The sequence below is a fragment of the Podarcis pityusensis genome (assembly GCF_964106645.2).
Source record: "Podarcis pityusensis genome assembly, chromosome: 5".
Classification (NCBI taxonomy): Eukaryota; Metazoa; Chordata; class Lepidosauria; order Squamata; family Lacertidae; genus Podarcis; species Podarcis pityusensis.
The window spans coordinates 41788538-41803341 of record NC_138032.1 but is presented as its reverse complement, the minus strand read 5'-3'; the positions used below and the strand labels follow the sequence as shown (position 1 = coordinate 41803341).

The 14804-nt window shown below is 47.5% G+C and overlaps 1 protein-coding gene across 1 annotated transcript in view; it reads right to left on the bottom strand.

The window, feature by feature from the left end:
* Positions 1 to 6196: 6196 nt before the first annotated feature.
* The window catches only part of HPSE2 (heparanase 2 (inactive)), a 119608-nt gene continuing 111000 nt past the window's right edge, over positions 6197 to 14804 (bottom strand). Inside the window, exons 10-12 of the mRNA XM_081008429.1 lie at positions 10916 to 11061; positions 8407 to 8553; positions 6197 to 7347 (exon numbers count right to left, since the gene is read on the bottom strand). Of these exons, the coding sequence (XP_080864555.1) occupies positions 7182 to 7347; positions 8407 to 8553; positions 10916 to 11061 (459 nt within the window). The 3' untranslated portion in view covers positions 6197 to 7181. The remainder of the gene's footprint in view (positions 7348 to 8406; positions 8554 to 10915; positions 11062 to 14804) is intronic.

Below are 14804 nucleotides of genomic sequence, written 5' to 3'. Positions count from 1 at the left end.
GTGGCTTCACTGGTGGCAAGCAGCTACAAGGCGCTACTTCCCATTGCGGATCCTGCGCTGTATACCCTTCTCAGCGCTGCTTAGGGTTCTCAGGAAACTCCTCAGCCTGCCCCCCCCCACCAAATAGGGAACCTGTGACTTTCCAGATGTTGTTGGACTAAAACGCCCATCATCTCTGACCACTGGGCATGCTGGCTGCGACTGATGGAAGAGGGGCTCCAGCAAGATGTGGAGGACAACAGCACCCCCCCCCCATTACTGCCTTACACTTTCTGGGTGACCTCATCAAGAAGCAGTGTGGCCTAGTGGCTAGAGGTTAAGGCTAGGACCAAATTCAAACACCCACAGAACTCACTAGGTGATCTTGAGGTAAGGAGATGCTGCTTCATGCAAGTGTTGACCCACACTTTCCTTATCGCGAGAAGTCAGATCTTTTGGGAAGTGGCTTTGTTGTGCAAGGGCTCCAAATCAATTTTAATTGGGCAGGCTTGATTTGCTGGCATGTGGTTGAATCCCACCTGGAAATAGCAATGGTCTGGAAGCAACCTCAGTGTAACCTGCCTCACAGGGTTGTTAAGAGGACAAAATAGGAGAACCAGGCCCACCATCTTGAGTTCCTCAGAGGAAAGGAGGAGGTATAAATGTAAAAATAGCGCATCAAATTTTATGGGATTTCAGTACCATCTATACAATAATGATATCCAGCTTCACCTCAGAACGTTGTGTCTCCATCCAGTCCTATATCTACAGCTGCTTGTCTGATAGTGCGATGTTTTATTGCTGTCTCAGTCTCAGCATAGTCAAGGCTAGACTTCTTATCTTTCCCCCCACAAGCCTCCCTCTCCTAGTACATACTCCATCTCCACTGACACCACCATCCATCCTCTTGATCAGGGACAGACAGCCTTGCCTTTATCTTTGATTCCTCTGTCTCCCTTCCAGGCAAGTCATGTTGGTGGTGGAATCCTATGGAATCTCCTCCCAAGAGGGGTAATACAGCTGACTCCCATTACTTCTGGTTTTAAAGAGAACTTCAAAGTAGTTTGTGTTTTCTCTCACTTTTAACTGAAATGCTTTATTATATGTACCATTGCCAGATTTTATCGAAGTTTTCTAGGCTTGGTTGTGTTTTAAACTGTGTTTCATGGTAGCTGGCCTATTTTCAACTATCTGTTTTATTGCAATTGGTAATAATATCAGCCCTCTCCTGCTTCCTTAAATGGCTTCTTTTTCTCCCTTGGTGCCTGTCATGTCTGGCACCTCTCCTTCTCTGACTGCCATATGGTGGACTTCTTTCAGGTCTTCCATAAAGTCGTATCTCAAAATGTATATTTATTGTGAAGACTTTGGCACAACAGCAAAGTTCTCTTCCACCAATGAAATGAAGCAAAAATATACATATTGTAATAACAGTGAATGCATATTGTTATGAGTTTGGGGTGTTAAGATGTGTGCCAGACCCCCAGATCCCTGGATCCAGCAAGTGTTAGAATTTAATCAAGGCTTCTAATTGGTGGAATAGCCAAGCTAGCTTCCTGGTGAAGTGATAGCCTGGGTGATAAACCATTAAGGGGCTCAATGTGAGATGGCAAATGAGTCTCAACAGAAAAAAAGCCAGAGTTTGGAGCAGAGGTAGGATTAATGTGACCTAGAAGTAAAGCAGCAAGCTGGAGAGAGGGTCAGAGAGCAATGTTTGACATCTGTTTGAATCCAGGGCTGTGACTATGGGAGAAACAATACACTTTGGGGTATTAATGCTGTTAACCCCTCTATCACAGGCTGAGGTTGTATATATGCATTAATAAACCACATATCCTAAAGACACTATAGTCTCTGCTGTGCCTCACTCCAAAAGGAAACACTAACCCTGGGTAGGTGCCTGAAACCCCTGGAATCTCACACTGCTCAGAGATTGGGGTGGCCTACAACAATATGGTTCCCATTTACTCTCTGCACCATCAGATATAAGCAATCAGACAGAAATAGCTGGGTACTTATTACAAGACTGGGACGTGGGTGGCGCTGTGGTCTAAACCACTGAGCCTAGGGCTTGCCGATCGGAAGGTCAGAGGTTCGAATCCCCGTGACGGGGTGAGCTCCCATTGCTCGGTCCCAGCTTCTGCCCACCTAGCAGTTCGAAAGCATGTCAAAGTGCAAGTAGGAAGGTAAACAGTGTTTCTGTGCGCTGGTAGCAGTTTAGTCATGCTGGCCACATGACCCAGAAAAACTGTCTGCAGACAAACGTCAGCTCCCTTGGCCAGTAAAGTGAGATGAGCGATGCAACCCCAGAGTCGTTCGCGACTGGACTTAACTCTCAGGGGTCCTTTACCTTTTTACCATTACAAGACTATTACAATACTGAGAAGAGTAGCCATCTCTTTTAGAAGCATTAGCCAAGACACAAGCTATCTTTTACCAGCTATATTTGAAACAGCTTGGTTGTCATCATTAGTTCTATTTTATTTTTATATGTTTCATTACGGATAATAGTTAACTACAAATCAAAATTTGAAACTAATGTGATAGAAACTTAAATCCAGGCAACTAATCGGCTGGGGTGGAGTTAAGCCAGCACTTAAAATGGCACTCTTACCACCAAGTTTTAATTGAGTTGCTTTGTACTAATTATGATTTTTTAAAATTGTTTATCACATTGGTTGTATTATATTGACATCCCCTCTCTCAGGTTATTGTTTTACAGTGTGATGGCTTATGACATTTGTTGTATTTATTTCCCTTTGTTTTATCCTAGATTGTGATGACCTCCTATTGTTTTAAAAATAATTTGAATCTATCGATTGGAATATTTTTATTTGACAAAAGTTGAGCACAAGTGGAAAGAATGTGTTTTGCAAGGGGAGCGATCGAAGGTGGCCTGAGATGGGCACTCTGTGTCTTTGGGGAAACAAATTTCCCTTGGGTTCCAGCTGTGGACTATTCAAGGGCATTGCTATGACATCCAATACTTGTCTAAACAAAGACATAAAGGCTATTTTTTCCTGGCATTGCTCTCTTGCTTATTCAGTTCTATATTGAGATAAGCCAAGTGATTCCCATAAGGGTCCACACACTGTGCTAAGATATGGGTCTTGCACAAGCAACAGCAGAATTGCAGAAGGGGGCTGATAATGGATTTTCCAAAAGGGCTGTTCCGACTAGTAATAAATTTCTCAGTTGCTGTTTTTACAATAATTGAACACAAAGTGTTGTATGGCTATCAAGTGGGCACAGAGCTGCAGGGAGGCAGTAACCCTGTTTATGGTTTCAAAGGGCTCTGGATCAAGGGCAGACATTGCTGCCATTTCTCAAATTCTGCAGTAGAAGCCAAGCAAGTAAAGACCTGAGGAAGAGCCCATTTTGAGGGTTGGAGCAAGTCACGACAGAGAGTTGCATGAGCCTCTCTAAATAAAGGGCTGAGATGGGTGGATACCAAGGTAATGTGCCCAAAGGCTGCTTACTGGACACCATGATGTGAATCACAGGAAAAATCCTACAGCTTGCTCAGATTACTATGCCTGCATTCTAGGAATCAAATACAGTCGTACCTTGGAAGTTGCATGGAATCCGTTCCAGAAGTCCATTCAACTTCCAAAACGTTTGGAAACCCAACTGCGGCTTCTGATTGGCTGCAGGAACGTTTGGCTTCCAAAAATAGTTCGCACACTGGAACAGTCACTTCCAGGTATGCGGCGTTCGGGAGCCAAAACATTCAAGAACTAAGCTGTTTGAAAACCACAGTACGACTGTACAAGCCAGAACAGGGGACTGTTTCATGTTGCAGTGCAAGGGTTCCATTTCTACCCCATCCCACTTGATTTAAATCAGTTGGGTACCTTCTGCTCAATGAACAAGTGTTGCGGGGTTGTTTAACTGGACATGGAGTGTCTCTAGGCATGAGCATTTCCCTAATTCTTATTGTACAGACAGAGATTGGCATGCTTGCTCATGAGAGGACAAGCTGAAGCTCCTTCTTAGTGACTCACAGCATAAAATGGAACAGAATATAATGGGAAGACTGACACCTGTGAGCAAATGTGGACATTCTGCCCAAATCTCAAAATGCTGCCTTCTTGGGTTGCCAAGATATGACCTGGTGGTTCTTTCCAACTTTACAATTCTATGATCTAGGAGGCAGCGCCTCCACCTTTAAATACTCTGAGTTGCTACGCTAAACACAGTTGCTAATGTCATCTGAAGTAGCAAGACTACCTATGCTGTCTGTACACACAAGTGGGCACATTTTCAAACTAGTGTGCAACAATGTTCTCTGTTTCCCTTTCCTCAAGTAGTGCTTCTACAGAAGTTTTTTTTTTTTTTTTAAGAAAAAACAAATCATAGTCATATGAGGGAGGGGGTGCTGCAAACTGTGTTGTTATACAGAGAATATATATTGATATACCAAGGCAGCTAAGTTATTGTCCTACTTCCTATTTTGCCTAATTCATCCACAGACAAGTTAAACATGGTGAGGGGGAGTGGTACAGCCCTGCAATGTCAGTAGGTCTACCTCACTAGGATGTGATCAGATAAAGCGCTCTCTGTATCCACATATGTGCAGCAATCACTTGAGAAGTGCGTTCTTGGCACCAAATGGATTATAACCATTCCATCAGAACTCGCTTTAGATGGACAAATCGTGTGACTCTGGGGCAGCATGAGGATGCTGCTGTGTGTACAGCACTCCCAAAACGGTGCCTGCATCCAACATAGAATCATAGAATCATAGAATCATAGAGTTGGAAGAGACCACAAGGGCCATCGAGACCAACCCCCTGCCAAGCAGGAAACACCATCAGAGCACTCCTGACATATGGTTGTCAAGCCTCTGCTTAAAGACCTCCAAAGAAGGAGACTCCACCACACTCCTTGGCAGCAAATTCCACTGTCGAACAGCTCTTACTGTCAGGAAGTTCTTCCTAATGTTTAGGTGGAATCTTCTTTCTTGTAGTTTGGATCCATTGCTCCGTGTCCGCTTCTCTGGAGCAGCAGAAAACAACCTTTCTCCCTCCTCTATGTGACATCCTTTTATATATTTGAACATGGCTATCATATCACCCCTTAACCTCCTCTTCTCCAGGCTAAACATGCCCAGCTCCCTCATAAGGCATCGTTTCCAGGCCTTTGACCATTTTGGTTGCCCTCCTCTGGACACGTTCCAGTTTGTCAGTGTCCTTCTTGAACTGTGTTGCCCAGAACTGGACACAGTACTCCAGGTGAGGTCTGACCAGCACAGAATACAGTGGCACTATTACTTCCCTTGATCTAGATGCTATACTCCTATTGATGCAGCCCAGAATTGCATTGGCTTTTTTAGCTGCCGCGTCACACTGTTGGCTCATGTCAAGTTTGTGGTCAACCAAGACTCCTAGATCCTTTTCACATGTACTGCTCTCAAGCCAGGTGTCACCCATCTTGTATTTGTGCCTCTCATTTTTTTTGCCCAAGTGCAATACTTTACATTTCTCCCTGTTAAAATTCATCTTGTTTGTTTTGGCCCAGTTCTCTAATCTGTCAAGGTTGTTTTGAAGTGTGATCCTGTCCTCTGGGGTGTTAGCCACCCCTCCCAGTTTGGTGTCATCTGCAAATTTGATCAGGATGCCCTTGAGTCCATCATCCAAGTCATTGATAAAGATGTTGAATAAGACCGGGCCCAAGATAGAACCCTGTGGCACCCCACTAGTCACTCTTCTCCAGGATGAAGAGGAACCATTGATGAGCACCCTTTGGGTTTGGTCAGCACATTATCATACAGTGTGTTCATTCCCTGCAACTCCTACCAGTCAGCATGGCTGGCTGACTGGGGCTGATGGGAGTTGTAGTCCAGAACAACTGAAGGGCACCAGGGTGGCAAAGGTTCTGTGAGTGTAACAGGTTTGATACCTAGGTTGGATCCAGGGGTGTGGATGGTGCTGGTCTCAAGAAAACAGAGGCAGGGGTGCTGATAAGAGAATCTGGTTGCCATCTGGTCCTAAGTGTGACACCTGGCTGCATGCAAATACCAACTGCAGAGAGTAGAAGGACCCTAATCTAGGCTCAAGCATGCTCAGATACGGATATTATACCAACTTTCAAGTGGCTGTGTTTATGAATGGTGATTTCCCCCAACCTTGCACCCCAGTATTCAAATATCTGAAAATCCCCCAGAAGGTCCAACAGAGACCCTTGCCCCCAGCTCTGTTCCAAGGATCTTTTAGAGTTCTTCAGAAAATATAATTTAATAATTAACATTTACAGCAAATGCTCCCAGAAGGCAGCATAATTTGACAGTAGCCAAGACCAAACCTCTTCTTCCCCCACCCCACAATGCCACAGGACTCAAAACAGCTGCAGACACCCCAGTGGCTCGTCTTATCCGGATGGACATATGCTGCACATCTTTCCCCGGCAGCCCAATTGGCTGCTTATTTCTGTAAGAGGCTCTTCTGGCTCCTGCATGCGCACATGCCTCGTAGCGCCATGTGCAACTGCCTCTGTTTGCATAGACAGGGTGCTCCATCCCACGCCCCACAGCTGCATAGCTTGTTCTACTGCCAGTTGCCAGCAGAGGGAGCAGCTCCCAAAGGAATAAAGCTGAAGGGGCCCAGGATGATTCTGAGGCTTTTCCTGTTGATCAGTTCTGCATCCTGCCCTTGCATACGTTCAGCAAATAAAGCCGGGGCTCCTATCTCAATCAGAGCCTTTCCGCCTGCCCACAAGGTGGCACAATGTCTCCACTATATGATCATCATCTCTGCACAGGGTTTAAGACGTTTCCCAGGCTGTCAAGGGCAGGATGCTCTGGGCAGCTTCCCTGGATCTGTCATTTTGCAGAAGGTTCAAGTTTCTGTGCTCCTCCAAGTTTCTGAAGCAGCAACTCAGTGCTCCATCCTTCAGTGGGACAGCTTGCTGGGCAATTCCTCTTGACTCTGGCTTAATGTTTTTTCCATAACAGGGGGATCTGACTTTGAACCCCCCCCCCTTTCTCTCCCAATTCATCATGGAGGAGCCACTGCATATGGTGTTGTTGACATCATAACCACACGCCATCCACAGATGCCCAGTGCTTGCGGGCACCCATAGCGATTCTTCAGTCTCCTTTCCCTGTGCTATCTGCCTAGTCTACCCGAGAAGGAAGCCCTTGGCAGCAGATGCCCCCACCCCGAGGCCTAGCAGGTCTGTCCTTGGCAGTGGGGTGGGTGGAGCTACCGGTATCGGCAGGCCAGGGCATTAACGTTCTTCACCACATAGAAGCTCATCGTGAGCGGTGGGATGACCAGGGTCCGGCCAGGGCGGAGGGGGCGAGGCTTCAGCGTGGGCAGAGTCCCGTCGTCCACCATGGTGAGCGGCTGCCCATTAAGCTGCACTGACCTGCACACACAGAGCAAATGCATGAGAAAACCACCTTAGGGAAGCACAAGGGAAAGGCTGGTCCTAGACACAAAGGGATCATGGCCCAGCTTTGAGATGGCCACAGGTGTCTTTTGTGGCTAGGAGGAAAGATGCAGGAGAACTGATATTCAAGAGGGTGGCCACACCAGCTTCGCACCTCTAGGAGTTGAAGGGGCCTGGACTCTGAGGACAATGTCATGTGAAGGTCCAGGGCTGGCTGGGGCACATGGGAGTGGTAAGACTCATTCCATACTAGCAGGCAACACTTTCCCACTGGACATCAGTGCACGAACTATGCAGCTATAATAGTAGCAAATATGCTAGTGGGCAAGTTAAATGAAGTTCTAGACCATCAGAGCTGAGAATCTTCCTGGGGGGTGACAATAACATTGTGCTCTCTTTGCTGCTTTGCAGTATACCCTGTCCACACCTCCCCGAATTAACACAGTCAGACGCTTAAAGATATGTGCACCAGCACAGCGTACTGTATATGTCGTTTCATTTTAGGTGCCTGTTGCTTCATTGACCTGATTGATTATAAGGCAAATACAGTAAACAAATGGAGAGTGTGTAGCAATTTACAAATTAGTCCTGTTACAGGGCATAAGGTCTGGTCAGTCATGGGAGGATTGTTGGGGGAAAGGATCTGCTTGGTACTACACTGGTAATGTAAAGTTGAATGACATTAGAGAAGCTAAATTAGCCTGTTGCAGGAAAAGACCGTGAAAGGGGGAACCCTTCGTTACCTTACAGGCTAACAGATTTAATGTGGGATCAACTGTTGGTCAGCTGAAAGATGGGATTTACAATTTACATCGAATTTAGGCAGGCTCAGCATCTTGTAAAGGTGGTGCATGTACTGAATGGGGAATTGATGGGGAGCATCACAAGCCTGATACCTGCATCAGTAGCTTCCCTTCTCCCCCCCCACCCCCCCGCCAAGGCACTGAACTCTAGCAGCAGTGGTCTTTCTTGTCAACCGGGAGAGGCTGGATTCTAATACCACTTTTCAATGCCTACCAGGATGATAGTGCTCACCTAGAATGTAGCCCTTCCTGCCCATAGGGCTGCAGCACATACTGGTGGACAAGCTTGTCCCGAAGAGTTCCCACCAGCTTGATTTTCTTCCGGGACCGGTGCAGGTTGATGATGTAAAGTGTGATAGAGCCGCGGACGTAGTTGTGGCTGTGTGAGATAGAGACAAGGTGGCTTAGGGTCAGTCGTGTGCACACTTCCCTAGATACCTCCCTGTTAGTATCAAGGTTGAGGACTTCCCTTATTGCTCCACAGATCCCAAGATAAAATCACTCCAGTCAAAGGAACTGGAGGATGGGGCCATATTATGCAGAAGCAGCTGACTTTTTTGTCTAGCTGAAATTCATGACAGTATGAAATGTTTCCTGCCCTTCCAATTCAGGAAGTTGCCCTGTCACATTGCTTTCCTTTTCTCTCTCCTTTGCAAAGAAAAGTTTGGCAAGAGAATGGCCCCGACATATCCTGCAATAGCTGGCCAGTGTGAAGATGTGGATGCAACGCACAGCTCCTCTGAACTCCTCAGCACACACAGAGCCCTATTTCTCCAGTAAGGTGGAGCTATTAAAATGTCTTGGCCAAGCGATCTAGCCTGGGTGAAGACAGGGCACAAAATGGAACTGTTGCAACCCATGATTTTAAGTAACTGCAAGGTGATGTTACCTAGGGATGGATTCTTCAGTGTAGTTCCAATCTGGTAAGATAAAGGATCGAGGACAGTGCTATGTACATGGCATTTTCTGGTCCAGAGTGCATAGGCTGATTGGGTGATGGAAGGAGGGGTCTGCTTTGCAGCAGGGAGCTGGACTAGACAGCCTTTCAAGTCCACTGCTCTTTGATATAGCCATGGGGGCAGCTACTTCAGCCTGTGAAAGGGTGGGTGTGTAACAAACTGGCTGCTCTAGCATTTCTAACCAACGGGATGGTCAAGTGGGCTCTAGAGTCATTAATGTGTGTTTTGCAGCCAACATGCATGACAAGAGGCACTTGCAGTTTTAAGCGAATCCCTCTGAATCAGCCACAATTTGCAGCTGGCCCTGAGAAGCGCCACCAGCATTAAGACTGTCAAAGCAGGTCAATTTACAGGGCAGAAGGAAACTACATTGCTAAGGGAAGCTCCCACCTTTTGGAATGTTTGAAAAATGGTGGAAAGGTTAAGAGCATGAGATGGGAATCCCCAGCTGAAACCTCCCCTCAACTGCATGAATTTACTATGTGGCCTTAGGCAAATCACTTATCTTCTCAGCCTTGGACCCCATTTGTAATAAGGGGACAATAATACAATTCTGTTGCAGGATCTCAGAGCTTTATAAATATTATTTTCTCAGTCCATATTTCTAGAGTCTAAAGCTCTTTACAGTACTCATGCTTCTGCAGCGAGCTTAGCCAGAAATGCCCCAAACAGAAGACACAGAGAGTGAATAGCAGTCTCTCTTCCAAATGCCCAGGGCATGGGATGACTTGCCCACCTGTGCCCGCTCCTGCTGCCTTTCCTTTCCCACCTGTCCCTATCCCAGTTGCCAGTTACCTGTCAGTCACTGGCCAAGACTCCCTCCTGGAGGGGGAAGCTTGTTGAAAGCTTCTGCCCGAAATGAGGAAGCAACAATGGGGACCTGTGTGCACACAGGGGACTCCCAGGCCCTGCGCTCGGAGGAGGATGCTTTGAAAAGGCTTATCACAGAAACCCTAGCTAGCTGGGTGCCCCAAGTGAGGGGAGTGGAGGGGGGCGAGGAACTGAAACCAGACCCCCGGGGCCTTTGGAGGAAAATGCACTCTCCTGATCTCATCCTGATAAAAGTAGGGCTGCAAAGGCACTCACCCTAGTCCCAGAGATAGCTGCTCTTCCCTATCATCACCAGAGCCATTCCCCACCCACCCCGGCTACAACCGGGGTAAGGATGCAGATATGCAAGTAAGGATGCAGATATGCACACAGGGATTGCGGGGGCAGCAGGGGGAAGAGAAGCAGGTTCTTAAATCCTGGTCCCCAAACAATCGTTATAACCTCCTTGCAGCAGGAGGAGAACTTAAACCCTTTTGGGGGGGCGGACAAAAGGTGAGTTATAGACAAGAGCTACTCCCTTGCTGTATTAATTGTCCCTGGGACACCAAGTGTCAGTAAGAGACCTGCTCTTTGGCAGGGACAGGGTCATAGCTGCTCAGAAGGATGGAGCAGGAAGGTATCGCTATCATTTAATAGCTTTTGGCTGCGAACGCACCTCTTTACCCTGGGTTTTGACACTAGAGATGTATACGTTTTGGGACCCACTTTTGTTTCCGAGATGTTGTTTTGAATTGTTTTTAATGTTGTGTTTTTATTGTTGTAACCTGCCCTGCGACCTCAGGCAAAAGGGATGACAGTACCAAATCCTCCTCCTCCTCCTCCATGCCAAGTGACAGTTTCGTCCGAGGGTGTGGCCCATGCTGAGTTAACCCTCTTGGGTCTTCCAGTCACCAGTGCCCCAGCCCCTACCTCTGTTCCAAGAAGCTGTGCTTGCGGCATGTGGCAACTCACTTGTGGTAGCTGGTGCAATGAGCGTAGATGCGCAGTTTATCACGGATCACCCTGCCAAGGCGAGGTTTCCTCTGCAGCCCAGCCACATGCACAGAGAGCACCCTGGGCCCGACAAGTCGCTTGTAGAGCAGGGAGAGCCAGTAATCCTGCCCCACAGAAAAAGAAAAACATAAAAGCAGGTGAGCCATTACACCACATTCAATACAGGTCAGAGATCTACTTTTAATATTGTTCTCCCATGTTGCATTGTCTGCTCAAATTCTCCCTTTCGCTATAACTACCAAAAACCTACAAGCTCTGCCCTATATTGGATTAAGCTGCTGTAGAATGAGTGACCGTTAGTCTCAGTTATACCACTGCAGGGAGTTTTGCCAGAGGACCCTGGGGGTTCCTTGCACAGGTACATGTCCAGAGGCAGAAGGCGTTGGGAACGGTGTGAATAAGATGACCTGCCATGCAGTCCTATTCAGCAGACCTGCCTGTCTCCTGGCAGAGCCATTACAGGATACATTCCCAGGGGCCCAGTATAGCTTTACAACCAGGCCAGCCGGGCTGTGAAATTGTGCACTAACCACATGGTGAATAAATGTTGCTGTAATCTGGCATGTAGCAGCAGCATAATAGTCCCTTCACTTGCGGTCCTCTGAGAGCTATTATTGGCAAACAGAGGAGAACATTAAATGTCACTTGTGGTTCTGCTCTCCACACTTCACGTCCTGTTCCTTCCAGAGACGCATGTTCACGCCTGCAGATGAGATGAGGCGCAGCAACAGGGGTGCCATCAGCCACAAGTATGAGAACAACACACACTTAGCACGCAAGTGTGAGGCAGACAGTGTGGTGTTTTCTCCCAGCCAAAGTGCCTACTGGGTGTGTTACTCTGTTCTTTACAAATAATAGTTGCCCAGAACTCATTTTCAGAGGCTGCAGCACAGTTGTGAGCTGTGAGAGTGTTAAAAGAAAAGGCCGAGAGTATTTGTGGTGAACAATATCACCCAAGGGGTGTGAGAAGACAGGACAACTTTAGGGGAACTTTGAAGTACGCCTGACCCTGACCAAAGGCAGCCTTGGTGCCTGAATGCAGACACATTCCTCCTTTGCAAGCGCAGCCTTACCTGCCCCACAACTTTACAACAGATTTACCTTTCATGTGATGCCCAGTGAGTTACAGGTAGGCATGGCCTGGGCAAAATGCTCCCATGGGCCAAACTGGGAAGCCCGGCAGGCTTAACTAGGCCTGCAGGCTGCAGAAAGCTGGGAGTAAGCTGAGAGTAGTCTGGGAGTATCTCCCAAGGGCTGCCATTGTCATGTTCTTCCTGGAAGCTCACTTAACACATTCCTTTTCAAGCATCTGTTGGCCTTCATTTCCCTTAGACACAGGACAGGGTGTTGCATAGACCAGTGGTTTTCAACTAGTGTGCCGTGGCACCCTGGGATGCCTTGAATGATGGTCAGGGGTGCCACGGGCAACACTGGCCTCTGTCCATCTTTCCTTCTCTCACTCCTCTGATGCCCTCTCACATCAGTGCCTCCCAAAGGTTTGCACAGCTGTTAGTTGCAGTAGCTCTGGCTACAAGCTCCCCAGGTGAATGGTGCCTAGGGGTCTGGCCAGGAGCTAGTTTCCAGGAACTCAGGCAGCTCAGGGACCAGGGGTGGCTGCGGCGGCTGCCTGGAGGACTCCCAGGGAGAAGGGAGAGAAGAGGAGGAGGGAACATCCACAAGGGAGGGTGTTTGAAAAAGGGTGAGATGCTACCAGCTTGGCAGGCAAGGGGCATAACTGGGATCCTGAGCCCCACAGGAGTGCTGCAGAAAGAAGGTAGTTGGTCAAGGGAGCTGAAAATGGTCAAGAGGTTGAAAACCTCTGGCACAGACAATTAGAATCCATTCTAGTACTGCTGCTCAGCTAATTGATGAACCCATCCCTTATGAGAACATTGGAACTTGCCTTATCCTAAGTCAAACCATTGGTCTATCTAGCTCAGTACTGTCTACAGTGACCAGTGGTGGCTCTCCAGGATTTCAGGCAAGGGTTTCTCCCAGCCTTACCTGAGGTTGCACAGGTGGAACCTAGTACCTTTTGCCTGCAACTGGGCCACAGTCCTTCCCTCAAACCAGGACATGACAGGACAAGGAAGACAAGAGAGCAACTTTGACCCTTCAAGTTCTCCTGGGTCTGGGTAGATGTTGAGATCTGTTCAGTGTGATGTGCCACAGAACCTGAAGCTGTGCTGATCAGCCCAGGACAGCCTTGGATGGAGTCTAAGCACTACTGTGACATGACAGGAATTGGATCCTGCCCTGATGGCTGCTGGGTAGGAGCGGAGAGTCTCCCAGGCTCTTGCAGCAGCTGGAGGAATAGCTGAGCTGTACCTTGTCATCACCTCTTCCTGACAGAGTCCAGAGCATGGGGGTGGATGGGAACTGAGTTCAGTGCCATTGGCAATCAAGGCTCCATGGCTGTTTTGTACAAGGCACTTTCCACTTCATTCTCTACATCCACAGAGCTGGATGTGTGTGTGTAGAATTAAAGCCTTTGTGACCCAAGATGCAGGTGTAACTGAGTCAGTACCTACTGCAAGATGTACTACCATGGCCCCTTCTATTTCTAGGGTAGCCAAGTGGCCAGCCTCATGGCAGTCCAAAGGCCACCGGTTCAAGCTGTTTATTCCTCATAAGTAGCAAGTGCAGATTTGTGACTTTTCTATCTAGCAGGACCAGAAAACTTTGTCCCACTGTGCTATATATTTTCTGCTCGTAGAATATGGGTGGTATTTGAAGACACTGTCTTTTATCTTTGATCTTCAGAGCAGCAGCAGAGTTGAAAGACACTCATGTTGGCAGGTTGAATTATCCCTGGATCTCTGAACTCAGCCACATGAGCTCAGCTATCAGAGCATCTGCTTCGGCAGAGCATCTCTGTAGCTGGAGCTTTCATTCTGACTGAGCTGGATGGGCCATGGCATGGAAAGCCAAGGAACGGAGCTCTTGCAGTGGGCGCCCAGCCTGAGTTCATTGCCAGCTGATGGGCAGCCAGGCTAAGGCAGTGATTGATGCCGCGGCTTCTCTCAGCAGCTAAGGGTCTGCACAAAGGAAAGGCAGCATGTGGAAAAGTCTTTGTCACCGAGCGAGAGGGAGGATTTGGTTTCACATCCCAGCAGCCCTACACAGGCCCAAACGGCTGCTTTCATCTCGGTGATAGCTCCCACGGGAAAAGAGCGGCCGCCACACCTCACCCCAGGTTCAGTCTGGCCTTGCTGCTATTGTTGCTGGTTTTTTTAAAAAAACAAAAACCCTCTGGCAACTCACCTGCTGAGGGCAAAAAGGAAAGATATTGGCTAAAAGTGTAATGAGAGATGCTTTTAAAAAAAGAAATGGAAGGACAGCCATTCACAGTGCCCTGAAAATAAATAGCACAGAAGAGGGAGTCCTGTTCCACATTAGGACTTCCTTGAAGCACTTGCAAATCCTACAGGAAACTCTCCTACATCTCTCTTTCACACATACACCACCTCCCAAGACTTGGACCCTTCTGGGGGCCCCATACTCTCAGTCACCTGGTATAGCGGTGACTTAAGAGAAAATGACTTATATTGTTATTTTATTTATTAAATGTATATACTGTCCTTCACCCAAAGATCTCAGGATGGCTCAAAAGATAAAGTTACAAAATAAAAGCACAAATAAACATTATATTTGCATGCTCAGTTGATGGCATGTGTGATTTTGGTTTGGGACCATGTAACACTTGTTCTTCTGCATGTGTCCCCTGGAAGGCTGACCATTATCTGTAAGCTATATATCCTTTCCTCTTCCCCTCCACCTCGTTATTAGACACATTTATTTATTTCATATATTAGTCATTTGTTGACCTAGTCCTCTAGGGGAGGAA